Source organism: Alosa sapidissima, chromosome 20, assembly GCF_018492685.1.
Source record: "Alosa sapidissima isolate fAloSap1 chromosome 20, fAloSap1.pri, whole genome shotgun sequence".
Lineage (NCBI taxonomy): Eukaryota > Metazoa > Chordata > Actinopteri > Clupeiformes > Clupeidae > Alosa > Alosa sapidissima.
In genome coordinates this window covers 26,795,046-26,820,045 of record NC_055976.1, presented here as the reverse complement: position 1 = coordinate 26,820,045, position 25,000 = coordinate 26,795,046, and the positions used below count along the sequence as shown (strand labels likewise).

The window sequence follows — 25,000 nt, the reverse complement described above, 5'->3', positions numbered from 1 at the left end:
GAGCTATTAAGTGGCTGTTTTTTATGCTTTTTTGTCTTCCAGTGCATGAGTAGGTGTGCGGAAACTTCTGGATTAACTTTTATCACACTACTTTAATATTGAGTTCAGTTGCAGGCCCTGTGGCACTGTTCGCAGTGCAACATGAGGGGGAAACACAAACTGTGGGGAGGAAAAGGAGGAGAAAAGGAATTAAGGGAGAGAAGGAGAGAGAGAGAGAGAGAGAGAGAGAGGAAGAGAGAAACAGCTGCCATTAGATGCAGCTCATTTTAACTCTCCATAAATGGGGAAATAAGAGACAGCGATTATCACTGTAACTTCGCATTTCACTTCAAGCCACGGGATTAGAAGTTAATGAAACAGGACTCTATGGTAAGCAGCGAATGGTCTGACACTTTTAAATGAAGAAATGTGCAGTCAGACGAAGAGACAAATTTAAAAGAAGCACGGCAGAGATAATTAGCATTACTCGTCACAGAGTTACTTCCTGTGCCAAAAAAGATAGAAAAAATAAAACAAACAAATAAATGACGGCAGAGTGCTGCCTGCAGGCGTAGCCATCTGCAGGCGGCTCTGCGGGGGGGGGGGGGGGGGGGGGGGTTATGTGCCACACACCTGTATGGGACGCCTAGGGACACGAGAGCCACATGCAATGCCCTTCTAGCCACCTGGGCAGGAAAACAGGTGTCTGGCCCAGCCAATTAAACTATTGCACAAACACAAGCCATCGGCAATAATTAACAGCCGGCATCACATCACAAAACAACAAGAGCAACACAGCTGAACAAGATTAACTGTCCAAGAACTTCTTTTTTTTTTTGGGCTCGCAATTAAGTATGATAAATCCCTAAATAGCTTCTGTGTGATATACAAATGGACACTGTGGTAACCATGGTTACATACGTTTTGTGTAAGCTCAATGTACAGTCACTCTATAACAATGGCATGCAAACAAGATGACCAAGATGGGGGGGATGCAAATTGTAATTATTTGCAGTGGGGTTTGTCCTTGAACTACCCTTGATGTTAAAACATGTATGCTGGCAGGCTTAAGAATAAAATGTTTGTTTTCAAAGCCAATATGTCCTCCATGATGCAAATACACAATTCTCCATGTCCTCCATGATGCAAATACACAATTCTCCATGTCCTCCATGATGCAAATACACAATAATGACAGTTCTTTGTATTCTTATTCACATGTTGTAGTCTAATTCGACTAAGTACAAATGTTGTCTATACACTTTTCCATAAAAGAGGGTCCAGACGTTCTTTGTCACAAAGATTACATAATTGGTCCAAGTGTTTAATGCTGTTTTAATGTTAGGTTTAACATTAAAACAGCATATCTTGTGCATTCATGGTAACTACTGGTAACTGCTGCTCTTGGATTCCGTATGCTTCAGATTTTTTTTCTTTGTCTCTGGGATATCGCATATTGTCTACATCTACAGACACAAGTGTATTTAGGTTAGCCTAATAGCTGGTTTGATTTGCAATGAGCATCAAACCAGCTAATAGGCTAACTGAAATACACACCAATCTCTAGGTATGATGAAGGGTATGTGATGATGTGGGGCTATTTTAATTCCAAAGGCCAAGGGAACTTTATCAGGATGCATAGTATCCTGGATCCATGAAATAATTGGCCTTTAAAAATAAAAATTTGTCTGCCTCTAAAGGAATTTAACATAGGGGTGTGAATACTTATGACCCCTGTATTTTAAGGAAGAACATTTTTTTTTAACTTTTTTAGGCATTAAGATCAATTTCCAAAAGGTTTTTATATTCTATATTTTATATTCCTCTTTTTAGTCAACTTCAGCATGGGTTCAAATACGTGTGAGCCTAACTGTATATGTCTACTCTCTCCCACTGATACCGTGCTCAGCTAAACTGGCTTTTTCACCTGTTTGGTTGTGCTGGGGTTCTGAATGCATCAACTCCACCAAATAGCCAGCCTAAAGTCTGTTCCCACAATAAATCTAACATTTAAAAACGTCAATAAAAGGATAAGAATTGAAATCTACTTAATGCTGAATAGTACTGAGACAAACTTAAAGGTTCTCTAAGCACGGTTGGGTAACGTCCCTTCTGTTGATGTTTCGAACAAAACAGAGAGCTAGCTCGCCCCTCCCTCCCGTGCAATTGAAACTGACATGAACGTGCATCTCGTTGGTAATTGGCTGGAACAGTTAAGGGTAAATTGTTAAGTGTAAATGTGTTTCATTATGCAGATTCAAATGATTAAATTAAATCTCTGATCACATGTTACACAAGTAATACAGATGTAATGTGATAACAGGTGTATTTTACCATCGCTCTGAATGTGACTTAGTCATCCATAATCAAGGACCAGAACTATCCGTTTTATAAACAAGCATTTAACTTGTTTTCAAATAGAGTAATCTTTGTAATTTATAAAGTAACAATATACATTATAATTGCCTATCAATAAAGCATATTTATATTGCACAGAAATCAGGATGAACTAAGTAATGTAATTTTAAAAAAAAACCTCTGGTGGTAATATCGCACGTTGCTTTGTTAAATCCTAAATAACTCTGGTAGAAATTCCTTCACCGGGATATTCCTACTCTTTCCCTGCCTGTGCTATCAACTGGTTTTGCCATCAAAATAGGGCCTTAAGCCTACAGTAAGAAATGCTTATGAGCACGTGCACTACAAAAGACCGGCCTGAGGCAGATAAGACGGACTGCGGGGAATGTATGCAAATCTCAGGTTGATAAACAGAGGGCAAGGGCAGCTTAAGAGATTAAAACTGTCCAGAGTGTGGCTGCAATGATTTGTTTCCCAAAAGTGAATTCCAAATGCATCCACAGATCATTTGTCCTACAAGCTAAAAAAAATGGTATCAGTCCTTTTTCTCCCACCTTTCAAATTATCTGCTGATTTTTTTGTCACAGCCTACCACACTTGATGATTAATATGGAATAAACCTAACTGCAAAGGCTATGATTTAAATGAGTTCTCTCAGTAACATATTTGTTAGCCCTACACATGGATAATGTTTGAAAGGACATGTAAGTAATCATCCTTTGCAATAGCCGTGGGGCTTCGAGCATTTTTTATCAGGAACAGATTGGCTTTTCAGTGGATGGGGCCAAACCCTCGCTGCATCTTTACAAGACAGAAAAAAAGCAAGGCAATGTCTAACAAAAACTTTAAGACAAAAAAATCCAAGAGTGGACCTCAGACTTTGTATAAATAAATGTGTTTATTGTAATCTATTTATTTGCTTTTATTGTTGCTACTGATACACAAGTTACTCTTTGATTTTTTTTTATATGCCACTAAAAAGACCACTGAAAATCATTTTCTTCAAACTTTAACTAGTGTACTAATACAATACCATTTGCTTTATTACTACAACCTTAATCAACAACTTTTACATGTCTAAACAAACGGTCTGTGTTTAGAGGTGTCAGAAAACCCACTGCCATCTCCATCTTAGTAAAGTATGTGTCTCACTGCAGAGTCTCAACAGTCAGCCAGACCTTAATCTTATTCCCAAAAAAATACAAACCTGAACAAGAAACATCAACAACAACAAAACAAAGTTTACAACTACAGTTTAGCTTCTGATCTGTGGTACATCTAAAATTGTTAACATTATTTTGGTGTTCCTGCCAAAGTGGCTGAGTGTGCCGAATCTGGGACAGCCATTGCGTGAGGTGAAATTTTAGAGCAAGGGCGCAGTGATCTGTGCTCTGTACACAGTGTTTTTTTGAAAAAGCCACAGCGAACCCAACTGCTTTATGCCATGCCGCTGTCCTCTCAACGCTCATTTCAAATACATAAACCTAAAAGTACACTGCAAAGGTTACATTAACATAGAGCAATCAAAACACAGAGGGGGTGCGGAGGAAGTAAGGAAGTCGGGTGGAGGGGGGGGGGGGGTGCAGCTTGCATTTCCTGTGTGTTGTGATCCGTGACAATTAGCTCCATTCATATTAATTGGGAGTAACCTTGGCATGCTCGCCGACAAGGCTGAAACGTCCCCTTCAGTCGTCGCAGCATTAAAATAAGCCTAGAAGGGGACAGGGGGAGCTGGGGGTGGAGGCACCGGAGTGGTCCCTCCGCACCACCCCGTCAACACATCACCCCAGGGGTGCCTTCCTCTCAGCAAGACCTGGCCTTCGCCGGGTGGCGGGGAGGAGGGAGTCATGTCCACACAAGCGCGCGGGTAGCCCTTCCTTTCACTGGCGGTGGTCAGAAGTTCAGCAATTTGCACACACCCAGAGGGTGGTCTTGGCCTAACTCGCGGCCCTTGGAGCAAACTGCCCTTTCACCGCATGGATGTGCCAAAGCCAACACACACACACACACCACACACACACACACACACACACACACACACACACACACACACACACCACACACATCACACACACACACACACACACACATACGATAAACAAGGCATCAAAGTTGCAGCAGGGTACACAGAGTGGGCTTACAGACGGAAAAGACACAAAATAAGTGAACAAGACTTTTTTTTGTGTAACTTAATGGGCAGAGTGTCGGCTAAAATGAGATGAATGCAGAGGATGTGCTGGGCAACTGATTGATCAGGGAAAGCACAGATACCCATAATTAAAGACAGAAGCTCATTAAAGAAGTTGTGTTATTCTGAGGCATGCTCACTAGCCATCTAAATGAAGATTTTGTGTCTGTGTGTATAAGAATTAAGCGGAGCAATTGGGTGATAGTGTCTGTTACTCTAGGCTGACATGGTATGGATGTCTCTCCCGTTAGACCACAGAGAAGCCTGTTAGTAACCCAATCTGTGCAGACACAATAATGAGGTCTCTCCCTGTGGGGCGCGGGGGGGGGGGGGTCAGACCATCTCTCCTCTGGAGGCTTCCAACGGGAACGTCCTCTCTCTGTTAGCCGAGTTTCTGTCACTCTATCTGATGACCACTCTATATGCACCGCTCATTGATTCACATTAACGAAACATCTTCCTGTTAGTGGACTGGTAAATAATTGAGAGGGTGCGCTGTCACAAACTGTTCCCTTCGTGCAGCTGGGACCAAATTAAATTTGAAGACCCCATCTACACGTGGAGAGGGGGGAAAAAAGGAGAGAGGAGGGTGGGGTAATAGAAGTCAAGTTTGGTGCAAATGGTCTTCCAAATCCAGCACAGTCTAATTATGATTGAATGAATGGGCCAGTAAAAGATCTGATGTGAATTTTGCTTTAACTAGTGAATTAAAGATGATAAAACAGACTGTTTTACAGAAGGAGAGCAAAAGGAATAGCGGGCCAGAGCAAGGCCAAGAGACATATGAGAAAAATCAAAGCAAAAGAGGTTGATCTCTGGGTGCTGTGCTTATTAGCATCTCGGCAAAACGGCTTGCTTTCTGATGTGTGAAAAGCCGACTTCCTATCCATTAGGGCGCAATGGGAAGAGTGGTGAGCAATAACGGCCTGCCCTGGTGGCCACTGTGGGCTACGCTCATTTAACCAAGCCTGTGGCACCGGGCAGACAGGCCCGAGACAGCTAAGGACCCAGCGCCAATTAGCATGCTAACTGCTCATGAGAAAAAAAGAGGGGGCTAGATGCTAGTGCCACAAACATAAGTAGAGAGAGACAGATGAATGAACTCAACACTGCTTAGAGTTTTAGGGAACATTAAGGGTTTTGTAAGAAGACTGGCACGCAGTCGCTAGAATCCATCAGCCGTCGACACATCTCGGGCACTTAAGCAGACGTCACTCGAATGTGGGGCGTGTGGAACTCGACGAGCAGCGGTCGGTCGGCGTGGTGCGAGAGACTGATGTCACGGCGAAGAGGAGGAGGAGGAGGGGGAGGGCTAGAACAAGAACAGGCCTGACTGACCTGACAGGGTTGCTGGTCAGGGAGACGCGCAGGGACTCCAGGCAGTTGAGCAGCCTCTCGTCGGTGATGCCGGAGCGCAGCTCGTGAACGTACTCCTGGGATGACAGGGTGCACTCGTGCTTGCTGTTCCTCAGGCCTCCCTGCAGATATAAATACATGTTAGTGAGGGGAGAAGAGATAAAATTGGGGAGGGGGAGGGGGAGGGAAGGGGGGATCAGTCATTGCTACAGCCTGCCTGCACAGATACGCATTAATTACAACATGTGTGTTAGGCGCCATACTGCTAGCTTGACAGGAAATGACAGTGTGCAGAGGAGGTAACGGGACTGTGGTGGCTTTGCTGTAAAGCCTTGTCATTCAAACGTACAGCTGTGAAATAAAAAAGCAGGGTGGCAATAAACAGTGCTATATTTGTTTTTTTCAATAATAGAGAAAAATAGGGTAGACAGCAGTGAAAAACGGTACAGATTTTGTTTTGTTTTGTTCTGTTTTTGGTTTGAATTTAAATCACGTTCAAGCAGTACAAGACAGACATGCCACTCTCAAGCTGGCCCTTGCAGACCACTGAAACTGGCAGCCAACTGGGAAGACCAGCGGTCATCCCTTTTCTCCCTGGCTGTGTAGGTCAGTGTGCACGGAAACATGTTGGATATGTCCCTGGGATTAGAGCTGTCCCTGTTTTCTAGGGCAGGCTTTATTTAAAACAAAGCTGGCACCGACAACGATAAGAAGGCAGAGGGGAAGGAAGGGAACTGACTAGCCACTAACGCTGCAATAACTGGTAGCGAAGAGCACAACGACGGATTTACCCCCTGCCAAACGAAAGACACAAAAGAGCAATTATGGTCTGCATCGTTTTCCATGAAAGAGAAGATTTACAGAATCACTGGGACTTTATCCGCCTTTCACAAGATAAAGGATTTGGAAAATGCAATCATCAGTGGACCCCTAAGAAGACAGGGGGAACTATAAAAAAACACAACTAAAAACAAAAACACAGTTTGATAGCGCATGCTGAGGCAGAATATGGGATTGACAAGCTGAAACTGTGTGATCTCTCTCTTAGTCACACACACACACACACACACACACACACACACACACAGACAGACTTCAATCAGTGTAGACAGACAAGAGAATGGCAGGTCGGTTGGTCCAGAGGGAGCAGTACCGCGTGGCCCAGTGCCAACCTTGTGGCTCCAAAGCAGCGTGACAGTTGTGCACAGGCTGACAGTGCTGAGGCTAAACGGATTTCAGTGGCGGAAAACTCTGGAAGAAGGCTTCAGACCACGTTATCACAGACTGTTGTCTACCCAAAGCGCTGCAACCTGCTGGCAGTGCCAGACAGGTGCAGACGCTCTCTCTTTTTCTTTTTAAAACTTTCATGGAATGTGGTCATTGGAGAAGTTTGTCTAAGACTGCAGCATGAGGATGCTACACTTCCTCAAAAGATGTTGAGAAAAGCCTCTGGTCAAAAGCAAGAGGAAACAGTAATGTGGGGTTCCAGATCCATCCATAAACAACAACTTATATCAGGATGAGTGAAGGCTCAGAGGAAACGGAGGATGTCAAGCCTCCCTCACTGTTTCAGTATATAACTTTCTGAGCCCAACTGAAATCAATTTCCCTTGGCTGTCAATTCATCCAAGTTACTATCAGCAGAATCTCATCTCACAGCGGAAAGTCAGAGACAATAAAGAACACAGCAAAGATTGGCAATCCATTAAGGCATCTGCGGTTTCCTCAAACACCCTGTGGCCAACACAACTAAGTGCAAGGTAATATGGGTAATGGATTTTCTTCTGTATTTGACACACATTGGCTGATTGAAGGTACTGTAGACAGAGCATCATTATGATGAATCAATGTCAATAATTTCATATGCTCCACATATTTAACTTTTTTTTTTCTTTTTTTAGCCTAGCCTACCCAGGAAAAAAAAAAACAACTTGCCGAGTGTAGTTGAGGAAATAGCATGTCAGGACTCTGAGGAGGGTGTCAAAGTATCCATGCAAGACAGTATATCATACTGATGGAGATGGAGGAGAGAAGATAGACACAAAAAATACACACAAAAACATACAGTATGCGCATGCATGCACGCACACACACACACGCACACACACACACACACACACACGCGCGCACACACGCACACGCACACGCACACACACACACACACACACACACACACACACACACACACACACACACACACACGCGCACACACGCAAACACACACACACACGCACACACACGCACACACATCAGAGAGGAACTTCTTAACTGCAATGAACTCTTTTCAAATGTGTTTCAGCTTGGGTGTCTGGCACTAATAAGTGGCTTGGGAGTAATATTCGAGCACTTTCATCTGAGGGGGGTGGCTGGTTGTCTCCCACATGGCAGTGTTTGAAACATACACAAGGGAGAAAAAAGTCTGCCTGCATGCATGTTGCTATCGGAGGGTAAAAATAAGCTCCATGTCCCACTAGCGAGCTGTCGAAGAGCAAACGCAAGCTTCCAGAGCCGTGTTTGTCATGCCGGAGAGACAGGCATGTGGATAAAGGAGAAATCTCGGTCCGCATAACTTTGGAGAATTTATGTAGAGCACCGCAATCCTTCACCATGGTAAACAAGGTGGGTATCTCAAACAAACAAAAAAAAAAACACATTGACAGAGTGACTGACAGCAATGAAATACAGATAGATGGAAGAGACAGGTGGAGTGAACAATGCTTCTTTGAGTCGCTGCTCAACAAACACAAGGCAATTGAATAGGCAACAGATGCGCTGCTGCCACTCTAGCAAGCTCTGAGGTGCGCGGCAGTGAAAGAGACGAAGATAATCTCTTCGCTTTGTGATGTAGACATTAAGCAATATTTTTTCACGGGGAGAGAGAACATGAAACCTTCAAACTGAATTCAGAATGCCTTTTCTGGCGACTCATGGACGGATACTGGCACATTTCCCACATGCCTTGTTCCTCAAACCCCCCATTCTGCTTGGAGCACATTCAAACTCAATAGCCTCTGGAGGGCACCTGACTCAAAAATTGCTCAACAATCTCTTTCGCAAGTTCAAAGCCTTTCTTTGAGTCGGAGGCTTAGGCCCCACAGAAGTGCTCTGCAGGCAGGCGTTGCTATTCACCCCGGGCCCTGCGTCTCTCTGTGGGGCAATCTGCAATCCTTCCGCCCTGCGCTCTCCTGCCCGGAGCACCAGCCATTCACGCGGTCCGATTCACACTCGATCTCCCTGTGCGGCCTGGTCTCTCATCACGCTTGCTTTAATTCCTCTTGATCTCTCCACAGTTGTAGAGTGCACTGCGTTCAACCTTCCCTCCACCTTGCTGTGACTTTTTTTTTTTTTTTTTGGCAGCTGCTGAGGTGCCGCTCCCCAATCCCTCACCTCAGTAATGACAAGTCACAATGATCTGACATATAACCAAGCTCACACGTGCCCTCCTAATTTGGTTTTCCTGGAGATTAGAGATGATCAGAGCCGCTTTGAGGCAGCCCCTGGAGGCTGATCTCTGGGGTTTGTTATGCACTGATACACACTGCATTCATGACATCAAATATAATCTGCAAAACCTACAGATTCTCCTCAGCCACACTCCTAAATGATGTAGGGATGTGGCCTTCTATGAAGGTTCTCAGGTGAATTAGCACTACACAACAAACTATGAAAATTTGACATTTGCTAAAATAAATAAGGATATATTTGTTGCTACATTTTTTGTAATGCAGCCGACAAGTTTGATACAGTAATCCCAAGCTAACTTTAGCAAAGGTCAAGTTTGTCTTTAAATGTCCGTACATTCTTAATAAGAAATTCTGTGTGTGTGTGTGTGTGTGTGTGTGTGTGTGTGTGTGTGTGTGTGTGTGTGTGTGTGTATGTATGTGTTGCACTTGGTATTTTTCTTCCAAGCAATTCCCAGAGGCCAAAGCTCACTCCAGAAAAGCGAAGATTCTGGTTTCACTACCCGCTGACCTTTAGGTTGGGAAACCAAAGACTAACCATAATATGCGGCTAACAACCCCAGTCTGTTCGTTCCTGTGGGATGATATCAACACTACGGCAGACCACACTAATCATGCAGACAGCGATACCCCCTTGCTTCTAGTAATTGAGTTTCTTCTCTGGGCAAAGCAGGAATACAGGCCAAACAGTTGGTGGTTTCATATGGTGAGAGTAACGAACAACACAAAGAAGAACCATGAGGCATGAGGAAGAACCATGAGGCATGAGGAAGAACCATGAGAGGGTGATTGCAAAGCCACACAAGGAAAGTGTGTATGTGAGAGAGTGAGAGAGTGTGAGAGCAAGAAAGGTGGAAAAGCAGAAAGTAAACGACCCATGGAGCCCCCTGATCACATCTAAGAACCTCATCTCCTGCTCCTATACCTGCTTGTCAACAGCATTTCCTGCCAAACAAAATAGTACAGGGACCAATTACTGTCAATTTGACTTTGGTGACAGCAACAGGGTATCTTAAGAACAGGGTTTCTTACCCCACACCCCACACCATCACCTCGTCTCTCTCTTTCTGTTTCCTTCCATATATTATGAATTTCACTATGAATATTATGAATATTATGAATATTCTCACGTTTCGTTTCATATTATTCAGACTTTCCCTGAATATTCTCAATGTTAATTTCCTTTCCGGCATGCCATAATACACAAGTACATTGTTCTTCCACTTTTGTCTTGCCCTACTTACATGGCTGGTACCCCAGACCCTGGCGAAAGAGAGCGTGCCAAGCAATGCCTCCACTTGTCTCACCTGTAATTCTCACCTGTAATGAGACCGTAACATGCAGGGCTGCCTCCACCGAGTCGTCCCGGTCTCGCTCGGCAAGACTGATAGATGCATTAAGTATAAGTATAAGTATAAGTATATACATGTATACTCTTTTGATCTCGTGAGGGAAATTTGGTCTCTGCATTTATCCCAATCCATGAATTAGTGAAACACACTCAGCACACAGTGAGCACACACTATTCCCGGCGCTGTGAGCTGCAGCGGCACTCGGGAAGCAGTGAGGAAGCACTGCCTCAAAGTGGTTCTACCTGCCCTGCCCTACCCAGGTCCCTGCTCATGTGAGCTGGGGGAGAATAATTAGGGGTTGATGGAGGCTGATGATAGAGGTGGGGGATTTGGGGGGTGGCAGGCACACGGACGATGTAATTTAACTCAGCGTGGGGTCGCCTGTGCTGAAATGATCCGGCTAAATTAGGCCCCGAAAACTGTGTGTCATTTTAATCTGCTTAATCAGATAACCACTGATATTGCCTCTCCTCTTTCATTCTCCCTTCCATTCCGCTCTATCTTTTCCTGTTTTTAAGAATGCGTAACCTTTAAGGAGAACTGTGCAAAGACACCGAGAGATTGTCAGACAAACACCACTAATTATCGCCACTGCCAGGACGAGACTGAGACGCAGCGCAATCAGGAAAGCTCAACGACCACACTACAACAGCAACTGGAGGCAAATGACAAATCAAATCTGTGGCATGTTTCCCCTACAACACCACTCAAGTTTAGCATGATCATTGATGAAAACCGACTCAGTCATATTAACATCCTGCTCCTGTGAAATATGCAGGGAGAAAAAAATGAGAAATACGTAAAAATTTAATTACCTCTTCTTTGTATGTGATTAATGGAAATTTCCAAAGTGCCCCACTGATCCTTTGAAAAACAACGCAGATACAATCTTAGCAATTAGTGCACATCAAGCAGTATCAAAGCCAAGTGGAAGAAACTCTTTATTCCTTTAATTTCCTGCTCATTAGTGTGTGAATGACAGCCATGCTGAGGGGTGTCCTGTTTTCTGCAACACCTACTCACTAGATACTACTCACTGTGACTAAAAAACTCTCTCTCACTCTCAGACTCTCTCTCTCTCTCACACACACACACACACAACTCATGAAATCCAACAGAGACAGGGCAGCGAGATAGAGGATGCAAGAAAGGGAATAACAGAGGCAGAAAGAGAGAGAGAGAGACAAACAGAGAGAGAGAGAGAGAGAGAGAGAGAAAGAGAGGAGACAAGACTATTCTTGAAATCTGAGACAGCTGCTCAGGTACTCATGTCTCAAAAGGTGAGGGGGGCAGACCAGGGTGAGATGCTGACTATGGATGTGACAACTCCTGCTGCCATCATGAGCAGTCCGTTCAGCTGCCCAGCAACTCTCCCGTGTCCGTGCCCAGCGGGTTACTGCCCTCCAGGACTTTACCTCCATGCACTTTCTTTCCTCCCTTCTTCCAAAAAATTGCATCTCTGGGAGGTATGCTATACAAAGAGAATGCCAACGGTGAACGTTTCACCACTCGACTAACGTGAATAAAACCTGACTCAACTGTGTGCGCCAACTTCATTTATCTTACTTACACAAGTTGCCAATGATTTTTACATTTTTTGTGTTTTTGTTTTTTTTTAAATATGAATTCAATAATTCTGCTACACAAATCTCATTCATATGCACATACAGCTTATTCTGGGCAGTAGAGAACTAATGGCATTAGCCATCTTCAGCCTGGTCACAGAGTTATTTCAGCTTCCAGGTCTCCCTCTCAGATGCCAGCCACCAAGATATGACAAGTAGGCTACACATTTTTAAGTGCTAAAAAAAACACTTAAACTTGAGAACAATGCCACCGCCAATCAACGACAGGCAGCAATGAAGGCTTCTGAAAATGAGAAATATAAAAAAAAGGTACTTTTCTCAATTTGGAGAAAACATGAGTACCTGGCTGTGGGCCCAAGTCATCACAGAGAGACCAGAAAACCAGGTCTCTAGGTTGATTACATGCTCAAAAACTGCCTACAAAGAAAACATCACCCCTGCAACAGCAGGAGTCTGAGGCGGACACGATTAAAGCATTAAAAGATTTAGCCCCATTCACTGGAATGCAAATACAACCGCACCTAATGCTCAGCAATGTCAGCTTGGTAAGACCAAAGTACTCGAGAAAAAGCCTTATGGAGAAAACAAACCTGTGGTCAAAAAAGCCAGAGAACACAGAGTGAGGCCACTGAATATTAAAAATGTGGATATGCAGTCAAACACAAACGATTAGATCAAGAGAGAATAAAATAGCTCTCTATGTTTGTAGAACCTATTTGTATTATCTTCCATGTACCTGGGTATTGATCAACAAGAGGACTAAAATGGCAAATCCTATACTTGAGATGTGCAAGGTCATTCCAACAGGATTGGCAACAACAAATATATCCACTTGAAGAATTGCATCCGGTGATGTAAACACTATGGGCTCATTATTTTACCCCATGTCTAAAAAAAAAGACCAAAAAAAATAAGCACGAGTATAACTTGTGAGTTACCGCACATCATGGAATTAAGCCACAATTACAATGACAAGTCTGATGCAACCTAGACACAAATCACACCATGACATCCTTTCCCTGACGGATGCCTACTAACACCGCAACAAATTACTGTCTAACAAAATGATAGCATCTGCTGGCTTTGTCTACAACCTGTGGAACAACAGTGTGGGGAGAGGCAGTGAACAACCGTGAGAGGCTATGTGACAGTGGGGGGGGAAGGGATGATGCAATGCAGCTCAAAACAGTGCTCTGCGCCTTTGTTGAGCCGAGGAGCCGAAACCAGCAAGCAACCCCTGTGCACTTGGATTTGCATACAGGGAGAAACAGCACTTGACGTCTGCTCCCAATGGTACGCCAATCCGGTGCCAACCACTGAATTCCAATGATGATGGGGGTGAAGTGCCGATGTGGGTGAAGTGCCAGTGTGGGGGGGAGACGGGGGGCTGAGCTCCTGGACCTGTCAAACTCCATACAAAAGAAATGCCCAGGAGCTGCTCTGGCTCCAGACAACCTCACCCAAGCCTCCTTCTCTCTCTAAAAAACAAGGAAAAAAACAAGGGCAGGTGTCTCTCCAGTAGGAGGGAAGGTCATCTCCACTCTCCTTAAATGTCTTTAGCCCAGGTCTGACCTCCCCGAGGAGGGGCAGAACGCAGACTTGCGGCTGGTTGAGTCTGACAGAAGCTCGCTGATGAAGCCTGCAACTTCAGTACCACACGCAGCAGTAAGCAGTACACATGTACAGACCTCCAACACACACACACACACACACACACACACACACACACACACACAGAGAAAGAGAGTCCTCAACCCCCAAAGGAGTCTCCACCAGACGTGATGTCTGAATGCAAGCAGGATTACGACACACACATAGACAGAACCACACAGATAAGGGGGGGGGGGGGGGGGGGGGGGGGGGTAAAGAGAGAGAAAGAGAAAAGAGATAGAGAAATAAAAAGAGAGAAAAAGAGATAGAGAAATAAAGAGAGAGAGAAAGAAAGCAAAGCAACAAAGCAAAACGCCACATATAATTCTATCAAAACACAAACCACACATGATTTTTTTCCCCAGCACTGCATATAGTCATTTAATAGATCCAATAAAAAGCAGACACTCCATGCTGCATTTGGAGGGATAATGCAATCCTACCCATTTAAAGCCTGAAATTATTGGAGCAGATGCCCTTCAGTAAGAATTTACAACTGTGAAAGTAAAGCTTACAAAGTATGCACAAAGTCACCCTTGTGTGCACCTGCAATTAGGCCATCCAAAGCTCCACTGTCAAGAACAGGAAACTCAAAGAGATAGAATAAAGGGCAAAATAAATAAAATAGGAAATGGAGACTAGCATTACAGTTAAAATGGATTTTTTTAAAGGTAGACTGTCTGTGTTTTGATCAAGACATATGAAGGTATCAATAAAACATTACTTTGAGCCAAAGATATCCAACCTCCCAGTGCAAATTCAAAATTCATTGAAAGATGAGAGGACAAAACCAACCTGCTCCAAACAACTTGAGGCTGTTTACTGATAAATAAAATAAAAAGTGGAGATGAGAAAAAGCTCCATAAGCAAGGCAAATGAATATATTTATCAAATATAAGTCCTGCATCTTTTTAAAAAAGTGTTTGTCTAACATACGGTAAGATATGACAGAACACATTCTAATTTAAACACAGCGACACCATCATCATTTTGGTATGTATTTATTTTCTGACATGGAACCCATTTTTGAGTGTCTCCTGTACATCTCATGTCCCTCCGATTCGTTTTGCTGTCATGACATACACCACAGTCATTACCTCCCTAACAAACTCTTTTTACAGCAGATTGTAAAATGACAAAGATTCAAAATACAGAAACTCTCGAGATGCTGACATGAGTACATTTTACTTGATGTACCCAGGAGCTAGTTTCGTTATTCTTCTTTCATCTGTGGAGCGGAGGCAGGTTTTCTCCAGCACACGGATTTATTTTCCTCTGCTACAGACCAATACTAAGATATTCAGAGCAATTACATTGAAAGCATATCGATCTTTAACGTCAACAGTGAATGAGGACACAATTTTCAACGTGTAAAGAGTTTGAGAATTCTTCCAGAAGTACTGTTTAAGGAACGTGGTATTTTTTGCCTCTGTGGGTGGACCTGAGGGAACTGAACATGAGAAAATGTAAAACATCATGATCTGTTAACAACAGGCTTGTTTGAGATCAACTGCGTCTGGCTTTCTACGTCAACGTGATCTTTAGATGCTAGCTGGGAGGAGCTACAACAGTGGGCAGCTCATCCCTGACAGACAGGCTACAGTCTGCTTGACATGACTTGCGGGAGATATCACAGAATTTTGTTTGCAATAAATACAGCAGAACTTTCATTCTTACTCATTAAAATGAGGATCAGAAGCCTGCGCTCCCGCACCACCAGACTCACCAACAGCTTCATACACCAGGCTGTTAGGATGCTGAACTCTCTCCCCCCTCTCCCCCCTCCACCCTCAGCTACATAACATCCTGGACTTTGGACCCACAATGGCTGCCTTGCACTACTCCACTTGTACACTTGCACACTTTGCAACTTGTTGTTGTTGTCCTGTTGTCCTGAAAACACTTCTGCTGCTCTTACATAACTTGCACCACTATGCCACTTGCATACTTAGGTCAAACAGAACTACCTCAGCCATTTATTGGCCTGACTTTTGCACCATTATATTGTCTACTGTATGCACAATTGCACATTTTCAACCCAAATGTTGCTGCTCTTATTTTCTTCATTGAATGTGCCTTCTTTTTTTTTTACTTTTTATGTTGTTTACTTGAATGTTATGTTTGTCTGTGGACCTAATTGGTAAAATATGTCTTGTCTCCACCGTGGGATAGTGGGAAACGTAATTTCGATCTCTTTGTATGTCTTGACATGTGAAGAAATTTACAATAAAGCAGACACCCGTCAAAATCGTCATGAGGAGATTCCTCCCAAATGGCCCTATCACGTCTTTGAACTGAAGTCATGAGGGCGTGTTTCAGCTAGTGCAGATCGTGGAAGGCAACTGCAAGATCTGTCTGCAGGCTAAGACTCCCGCGATATTTGAAGGTCATGTGACATGGTGTCACGGTGGTAAGTCCCTCCCCGGCTGACAGAAGTCGGACAGGATTTCTAACCAGTAAGCATTGCGTCCATCCCAGTATGCATTGTGTTCAACCCAGCATGCATCACATCAAGTCAGATTTGCACAGATCTGCATGAAGACGAACAAGCTTATTCTGAAAAGGGCTTTTTTCCGTTGAAGTGCTGTCAAGTCATAACCTCAGGCCACAATTATGACAACCAAAACTGACTGGCATCGACACACTGAATTATAAAAATAAATGCCGGTAAATAAAAATAAAATAAAATAAATAAATCTAAATAAATAAATACATAAATAAAAATCCAGTAGTCATCATCTGAGGCATCTCCATCCTAAAACATCAACCTTGTCTCTGATCCTCTCTGAAAGCAATTCAGTGCAGTTTAATCAACCTCCTCAATTACAGTAAATGGACAATTAGCAGCAGGCGAGAGGGACGGTTGTAAGCCATGGGGGAAATTGCCATTGGCTGATACTACTCCACTTGGTAGGGGATGGAAAGGAGGGGGTGGGAGGAGCAGGAGAGAAGGAGACGCATCGCCTTGAAAGCTCCCTCCCTTAGCACAGCAGGGGGAACGCGCTTTTTCACAACTCGGATGCAGGAAATGTTCTCGGAGACGGGGAGCAGCTGCCAGCCGACGTGCCCCCCCGCGCTCGCCGACAGGCTACTGAGAGTGGTAAAGCAAACATTTGTGTGAGCGGCGTCTGGAGGGACAAAGGCAGCGCCAATGCTAAACCTAATGCCACAGGTGCAGGAGGCTGTGTAGTGGCCACATGCAAAGCTTGGTGCACCAAGAAATGCCCAAAATTTGAACAGCAATATGTTTTTGACCATATGTATTCATTTTAATTTGTATGCTTAGCTTTCATCTCAGAGAGTATTCTCAGTAGTATTCTTGTGCATTCTATTTACTGGCACGTGCTTTAGTCCAGAACAAGGGATCATGAAAATAAAGTTGAACTTATTTTATTTTATTTATTTTTTTAAAAACAAATTGAAATTGCGAATCCCTACACTTGTGACAGTAAAACTTCCCTGCCAGTCAGAATGACTAGAACCCTGAAGTACAATATATGAATGTGAAAAGAGGCTCCGGTGAGAGACACCAACCCATGCATCTTCCACCTGTCTCAGCAAGTCCCATTTCAATAACAACGGCTTATGGCGAGGAGAGAGAGAACACATAAGACCCCAGGGGGCCGATCCGTTGGAGAGGTGCTCGTACTCATCTCTTCATCAATCAATCAGGAAGGTCACTCAATCAGATCAATGTACAGTGGTCTTAAGAAGAATCCCCCCTTTTGGGGCTTTCAAATCCAATAGACGGAGAGAGGGAGAGAGAGGGATAAGGAGGGAAAGTTAATTTAGACCTCACAGCTTCTTCCCTAAAGGATGCTCTGTAGAAGAGGAAGGATGTATTGATTTAGCTCTTTTCTTGCATATTTACATGTATGCATTGTCATAGCGAAGTAAATAGCTGTGCTGCTTTTTTATATATATAAAGGTAGGGGGGGTTGTAGGGCGGAGGACTGAAGTCACAGAGGATCTCATTTGAGCCGGGCTTGTGTCTCAGCAGCATTGATTGCGTTGTGAAAGCCCTAATGAAGCTCCTCGACTCTCCTCCTCCTCCTCCTCCTTCTCCCCATCCTCCTCTTTCTCCACCTCCTCCTCTCCCCTCCCCTCTGTCTCCATCGCTTGTGAACACGCAGCTGGGGGCCGACTGAGCGCAAACTACACAACCAAGTCGGAGAGAGACAGACTGGGGATGAGGGAAGAGAGAGATAAGCATGGTGGAAGATGGACAAGGATGGAGGGAAAGACAAGCCTGAGAGGTAGGAGGGGGGAAATAACAAACAAACAAACAAACAAACAAACAAACAAAAACAGACGGGTGAGCAGAGGAGAAATAAATGAGCACCAGCGTTTTTGATGGACTTGTTTGATGATGCCTACAGCTGCTCGGCTTCCCAGTGCTTCGTATGGGGAGGTTTGGCGAAAATGAAATGTACACACACACATACACGTTTGCTGTGAAATCAAATCTGTTTCACAGTGCCTACTTTCTTAGCCCACAAACAACCCCCGTTAGTACACACACACACACACACACACACACACGCATTCTGCTCTAATTCAACAACACAAGGCTCCCATCGGTACAGCAAACAAGTCTTCTCCATCATCCTTTGTTTACTGCAAATTATCTGTTGCCCCGTATTTCAGACACAACCCTGAAGCTGAAATGAAATAAATCAAGTTCTGCTGCAAACAACTGCCATCCACAGAACAGAGGGGAGAGAGAGAGAGAGAGAGAGTGCTCATCGTTGATGCCTAGCCCACCAGCAAGCTAGGGCTGGGGGGTAGAGAGGGACGAGGAGGACATGGAAGGAGGAGTGTCCAGAGAAGACTGCACTTGTCTTAAGTCGGCCTCTAAGTGCGCTGGATGCTGATGAAGTGGTGGCGAGTGCAGCTGGTTGCTGCGGCGACTGGTGGTGGTGGTGAGGAGGGCTACTGGTGATTAATGGCTGCCATGCAGAGCAGGTGTGTGTGTGTGTGTGTGTGTGTGTGTGTGTGTGTGTGTGTGTGTGTGTGTGTGTGTGTGTGTGTGTGTGTGTGTGTGTGTGTGTGCGCCCACCTGGTGCTGCGCGCGGGTAAGGCTACAGCACGCACGCAGCAACAATACACATACATGCATCATCTGCACTATATTTCTTGTCCTGCCTATGCACCACCTGTCTATACTTTGTATATCACATTGCACTTTCCTGCTTTTTTGCACTTCTGGTTAGACGCAAACTGCATTTCGTTGGCTTTGTACTTGTACTCTGCACAATGACAATAAAGTTGAATCTAATCTAATCTAAAACTCACTCATTCACACCTGAACATACTCTATCAGAAGATGTTGGTTCTCTGTCTAGATTTCAAAAAATCTTTTCCAGAATATCCCAATTGTGGTTCAGTCACATGCATCGGCAAAAAAGTGAGAGAGCCTATCAGTGCACTGCATCCTTGACAAAGATAAAGATTGCATTCACAAGTGATTACACACATGGACTGGACCAGGCCTCTCCGGCTCATGAATGGCCCTCTCCGATAATCAGCTCATTAATTGAGCCTACATTCAGCTCAAGATGTCGGAGAAAAACAAAAGGATCGCTCGCCGCTCTAATATCCGCACCATTAAATCAGCTCCATCTCTTTGTGGCCCCTAGCACCCCTCCATCCCGCAGCCCTCCCCAACCACACACATACACTCGGCATCGCTCAATAGCAGTACAAATACCTATTCATCACCGTCGGCCTTGTCACCTAATAACAGACGCTGAGATCTTTAACTGGCCATAAATGAGAGCTGTGGAAACTTCAGAAAGCCTGCATCAGCAGCCCCGGCTCTGCTCGGGCTTGGCAGCGCCAAACCCCCACAAAGCAAGATTAATTAGCCTGTTGAATGGAGAGCCGCTTCGGTGTGGCACGTTGCCTGTACACCGCGGCCTGGAGACGAGAGGGGGTTTGGGGGGGGGGGGGGGTCTGAATGCCTAGAGCTCCTGTAGACAGCATTGCCAGTCTGGCACGTAACCGAAAGCTGACAAACATTTAGGGTCCACTTACGTAGACACTTAGTGTCCTTACGTAGGTCACATTTTCAGATTTTCATTCCTCCCTACACACTTGCCTCACTCTGTGAATACTGTTCGGCGCGTTAGACGGAATGGCCCCCAACTCGATGACAAACTGCCTCGCTTATGAGCAGTATGAGTGATATATTCCCTCTTTTTCTGAAGTGGAAGTGGATCTGGTAATGAAGTGGATGAGAGCTATGGGGAGCGGCTCTTATGATTAGTTGTGTGCAATTCAAAATGCATGAATTAGCTCTAAATGCCTTTTAATATGTCAACTACTTAAATAGACTGGCAAATGGAATTCAAGCAACCATTTTCTGAACTCATGACACACACGTGCACAGCTCTAACTAAAGCAGGCAAGGCACGAAACCAGTGATTCAGCACACCCTGTGTGAAGACTTATTTCACAGTACCATGTGACCTGAAGTGGCACAACACAAACGCATGAGTGTGTTTCACTCTCTCACCCTGACCCTCTCTGGTCTCACGCAATAATCTCTCTCTGTCTCTCTTTTTCCTGTCGTCTGTTCTCTTGTCTTCTCTTTCTTGTGCCACTGTCTCTTCCTCCCTACAGGACTGCTGGGAGTCTGTGCTGAACGTCTTGGTGACTGGGACGCCACTCCGCTCCTCTCCTCCTCACCTCACTTCGCCTCGCCAGGAAAGCTGGCAGCGGCGGTTCTTCTGCCCACCTGTCCTGCCAGTGACGGCTATGACCTTTCCTCGGTTGAGCAAAGCAGCGCAACGCACCTCTCCTCTTCTCTTCCCCCAAGACAGACTCGCAGGATTAGTCATCCCCCTTTTCTCCAAGGATCGTACACCATGCTCAGAGAAGGGTGAAAGTGGGGTTGCAGGGGGGCTGGGCGGCATTAGAGAAGTAGATGGCGCACCCCAATCCCTCCCAGCCGCCCCCATGTCCCATGATGCACCAGCGTGAAAAATAGAGCACCTAACGCCTGCAGATAGGAACATTCATCATGAAGGAAGAGTGAAGGGGCGGGCTAGGGCAAGCATGCATGCACCCTCTCTACAGGCTACCTTCCCAGAATCCTCAGCTCACCTGATAATGGCTCTTTTTTTTTCCAAGAAAGAAAAAAAAAAGCCACTTTTCTTATTTGGTGAAGGTTTTAAAACCCAATGACGTTTCCAGACGTAGCAAAAGAAGCTTCTACAGAGCTCTGATAAACAAGCTCTTGGAAAGGTTGGGAGACAGCATCAGCCTCGCAGTTGGAGGTGGCCCTGCTGTGGCCCTCCCTCGATGCTTTGAGGCCCTTCGGCGGTCTCCATGATGGATGGCAAATGGAGCTCTAGGGACGCAGCAAAATACCAGGATGCTACCCGCGGGTACCTTGGGAGACGGTAGCCATGCCAACTGGCGCCAGAGCAGGTGAAACAGTTAACATTCAACTGGGAGGTTCCAGACCCTTAGGGTGCTTGTCTGGCACATGGGCAGGGTGATATGGCTTTCTTTCCCAATAGATACCTATCTGATTGCTGTTCAGTCGCGGTCACAAGGAGGGTTTATCCCAGGAGAGAGACACCATGGCACCCCCACCCCCTGTCTGCATCCTGCTTGTATTCAAATGCAGACAGCACTATTGAGGGTGACTCGAAAGAGGGCCGACTGACTAGCGGAAATATCAAAGCCTAAAGGTTTTCTGTGCTGGGATTTTCTGCAGTGCCGGAGAAATGGTAATGAGAGATAAATAAGTCCAGGAACATGGATAAAGAGTGCTCAAAAAGCAGCCAGAGAGCAAAACAACACTTCTGAAACTTCAGTAGAAAGGGAAAAAAAACAAAAAAAACAAAAGTCAGACAAATACAGCGTCTGAATTTACTGTGTAAACACTCTGGCAGTGGCAGTAGACATTTTAATTGCCTATGACCTCCACAGTGCTCGAATGAAAGACCTCCCGCTCCATTTTTCCCATTTCTATTGATACGGCCAACACTTTACCCAGAATACTGATGGACAAAGAAAGAAAACCGAGTCTTATTAGGTTTTGGCTGATAATCGGTATCTCTATGAAAGCACAGGTGCTCTCCAAATGACTGACAATAAATCACTAGAGGACATGACATAGACAAGGGCCCAGAAATGCTTCAGCATGCATTCTGCTCAAGGTGTGTTTTTTTTTTTAAGGTGTTGCTGCTAACTTTGACACCCCAGGACATCCTTATCAAAGCCTCCATGGGGTTGAAAGAGGTGTGTGGGGAGTAGTTGACAGCATGACTATGTATCAATATAACACCCTGTATTGCCCAAAAGAAAACCCAAAGGTAAAAATTAAATTAAGAGGAGAATTCTCTGATGTGCTGATATAGAAAAAGAGAGAGATGTTTGGCAAGTACAAAGTAGGTATTTCTCTGTTTTCTTTTGTGTTTGTCTGCATGTGTGTACGAGCTGGAAGCCTGGTAGACACAGGGGGTAAAATGTTTTTTTGAGAGTGGGATTTAGTTATACCCAGGCATTTCGTACAAAAGGGCTTCAAAGCAGAGGAGCATGCAAGCCCCTTGTGTGTGTGTGTGTATGTGTGTGTGTGTGTGTGTGTGTGTGTGTGTAAGACAGAGAGAGAGACAGAAAAACAGACTGTATATATTTATTTATTCAGTCTGTCTGTTGCACCACGCTTCAATGGAAGATCATTTAAAGCATGCTCTCTGGTGCCATGCTGGGGAATGCAAACACGCTCGTATGGCACAGAGTCTGAAGGCTCCAATAAGAGCTGGAGACAACGGTTAGAGCAATGGTGCGGGGAAAGGTGCAACAGATCAAGATGGTGGCTTTTGTTTAAGGAAATGAGGGCTGGCATTCATTTGTGCTTTTCTGTCTCTGTGATCTCTTTATCTCATCTGTGTTCATTTGTACTATTCTAACAAGACTCCTACAGAGGTGAGCATTGAGATGACAACAAGAGGGTGACTGGGACTGGGATGAGACTGCATTCCACCAGCTGGTGAGCACTTTTATTTTATGCGTTCGTGTTCATGTGTGTTTGTGTGTGTGTGTGTGTGTGTGTGTGTGTATGTGTGTGTGTGTGTGTTTGTGTGTGTGTGTGTGTGTGTGTGTGTGTGTGTGTGTGTGTGAGCGGTTTTTGTTTGCGTTTGCACAGACACACATACATACCATCACAGCTGATCACAGAGCTCGCTAAGTCTGTTCTGCATTACTCAATTAGCGATAAATCATTAACCCCCTGCAGGGTTCCTAAGGGGTAATGAGAGCATCTGCAAGACTGGTGTACATGTGCTCCTTAACAAGTGTGAAAGCACAAACGCCATCTTCAGGAGCAAGTGATGTTGTGGAGTTCTACTGCATTCCTAGCCAATCCGATCCTCATTGATAATCATAATGCATCGGCGCTCGAATCGTGTCAAAGAGCAGCATCAAAGAGTTCAACTGCACTTCCTTTTGCAGTGTGATTCAGTTAACTGCTTTATACCAATTGCATTATTTAGACTCAAAAGACTACATGAGAGGAGACGAGGTGAAGCAGAACCCACTGAAGAGAGATGATCAAATGAGTGAGGAAGAGAGAGAGAGGGAGGGAGAGAGGGAGAGAGAGAGAGAGAGAGAGAGAGAGAGAGAGAGAGAGACCATGAGAGTCCTGCTGTGCACCCAAGCAAAGAGATTTACAATTTGATTTGAAAATTAGTTTTTTAAATTTGCTCCCTGTCAGGGACAAAGATTTTATAGGATTTCCCCCCCTCCATGTCATGTACTGGCCGTTGCCGGAGGGGCCTCTCAGTCTGGAAGACTGACAAGGGTAAAGTGGAACGAAGGAGCCAGCCGACGCGACCATAAAACTCCTTCAGCAGCAGGACTTTACAGCTTTTGGCCCGACACCCAAACAGCCAAGCAGGTTCTGGAGGAGGTGGGGGGGGGGTGTTGGAGAACGAAAGAGAGAGATAGAGAGAGAAAGAGAGAGATGGAGATGGAGAGAGGGATTTATGCCAGACAGGCATTTGCCTTTCACCTCCAATGTTTGAAAAGAGGCAAACGAGAGGCAAAATTACATTATACTGGCCCAATCAATATGTGCTGCCATTAAAAGCTGAAGAGAGGGGGGGGGGGGGGGGGGGACAGTGTTGTAGGAGGCCGCGTCCTCAAGACGTGCCAATGAGCAGATAAACAGCACTCAGACAGACTGGCCAGACCCGCAACACTCTCCTCGGCCTCTCTCCCCACCATCAGGCAGACATTATGTGGTGTTTACAGGCAGAGGCTGCCATAATGACGGTCAAAGTGGTCACGCAAGCCCTCCCAGCTCCACGCCTCTCCTGTCCTCTCCGTCGGCAGGTAAGTCAGGAGGCCACACGGGAGAGACGCTGGCGACGGATCACACAAGAGGACCTGCCAACACCTCGCCGTGTCACAGCTGACTGAGCAGAGCTGTGTGTGTGTGTGTGTGTGAAAGAGTGGGCTGTGGTACATGCGGCCCAGAAAAGGGCAGGTGAACTGACCGCGACACCAAGGATAGGGCGAGACTATCCATGTCAGTGGCATATGTCACCTCTATTCAACAGCCTCTGGGGGGGCTACCCCCAATACATCAATAATATCTCTATTCTGTTTGTTATGGGAACAATAAGGGATAGTGACGTAGGTCGGAAACCTCAATATGTCAATGTACTGCTCTTATTTAGTATCTCTTTTGATTTACAAGTATCTATTTTGATTTACAACTTAAGTCTTAGGCCTTTTATTCAACGTGATCTTTAATACAACATGTCTGTGATCTTTAGCGCTGTCTGAAGCACGGACTAACACAAAAGATCTGACCTTTGGAATGAATATGTCTGTGGGCTGACAAAGAGACAAGGTGTAATAATATCAGACCAGACCAATGGAAAATGGACTCGACCTTAAGCCTATTCAGACAGCCCACTCCAAAGTTATCTCCAGCCACCTTCACAAGTGACACGCGACTCACATCTGCCACTTACAAGCTCGTCATTAATAAATAATGTTTATTAAATTCACTGTGCCTCAACTTCGGCAAGGTCAAGGAATTGTCTGCCC

General features: G+C 45.0%; 1 protein-coding gene across 1 annotated transcript in view; it reads right to left on the bottom strand.

Annotated features, from left to right (window-relative positions):
• Positions 1 to 25,000, bottom strand: part of diaph2 (diaphanous-related formin 2) — a gene marked incomplete at its 3' end in the record, with an annotated part of 154,502 nt that overhangs the window by 43,332 nt on the left and 86,170 nt on the right. Inside the window, exon 7 of the mRNA XM_042073980.1 lies at positions 5,864 to 6,003. Within this exon, the coding sequence (XP_041929914.1) occupies positions 5,864 to 6,003 (140 nt within the window). The remainder of the gene's footprint in view (positions 1 to 5,863; positions 6,004 to 25,000) is intronic.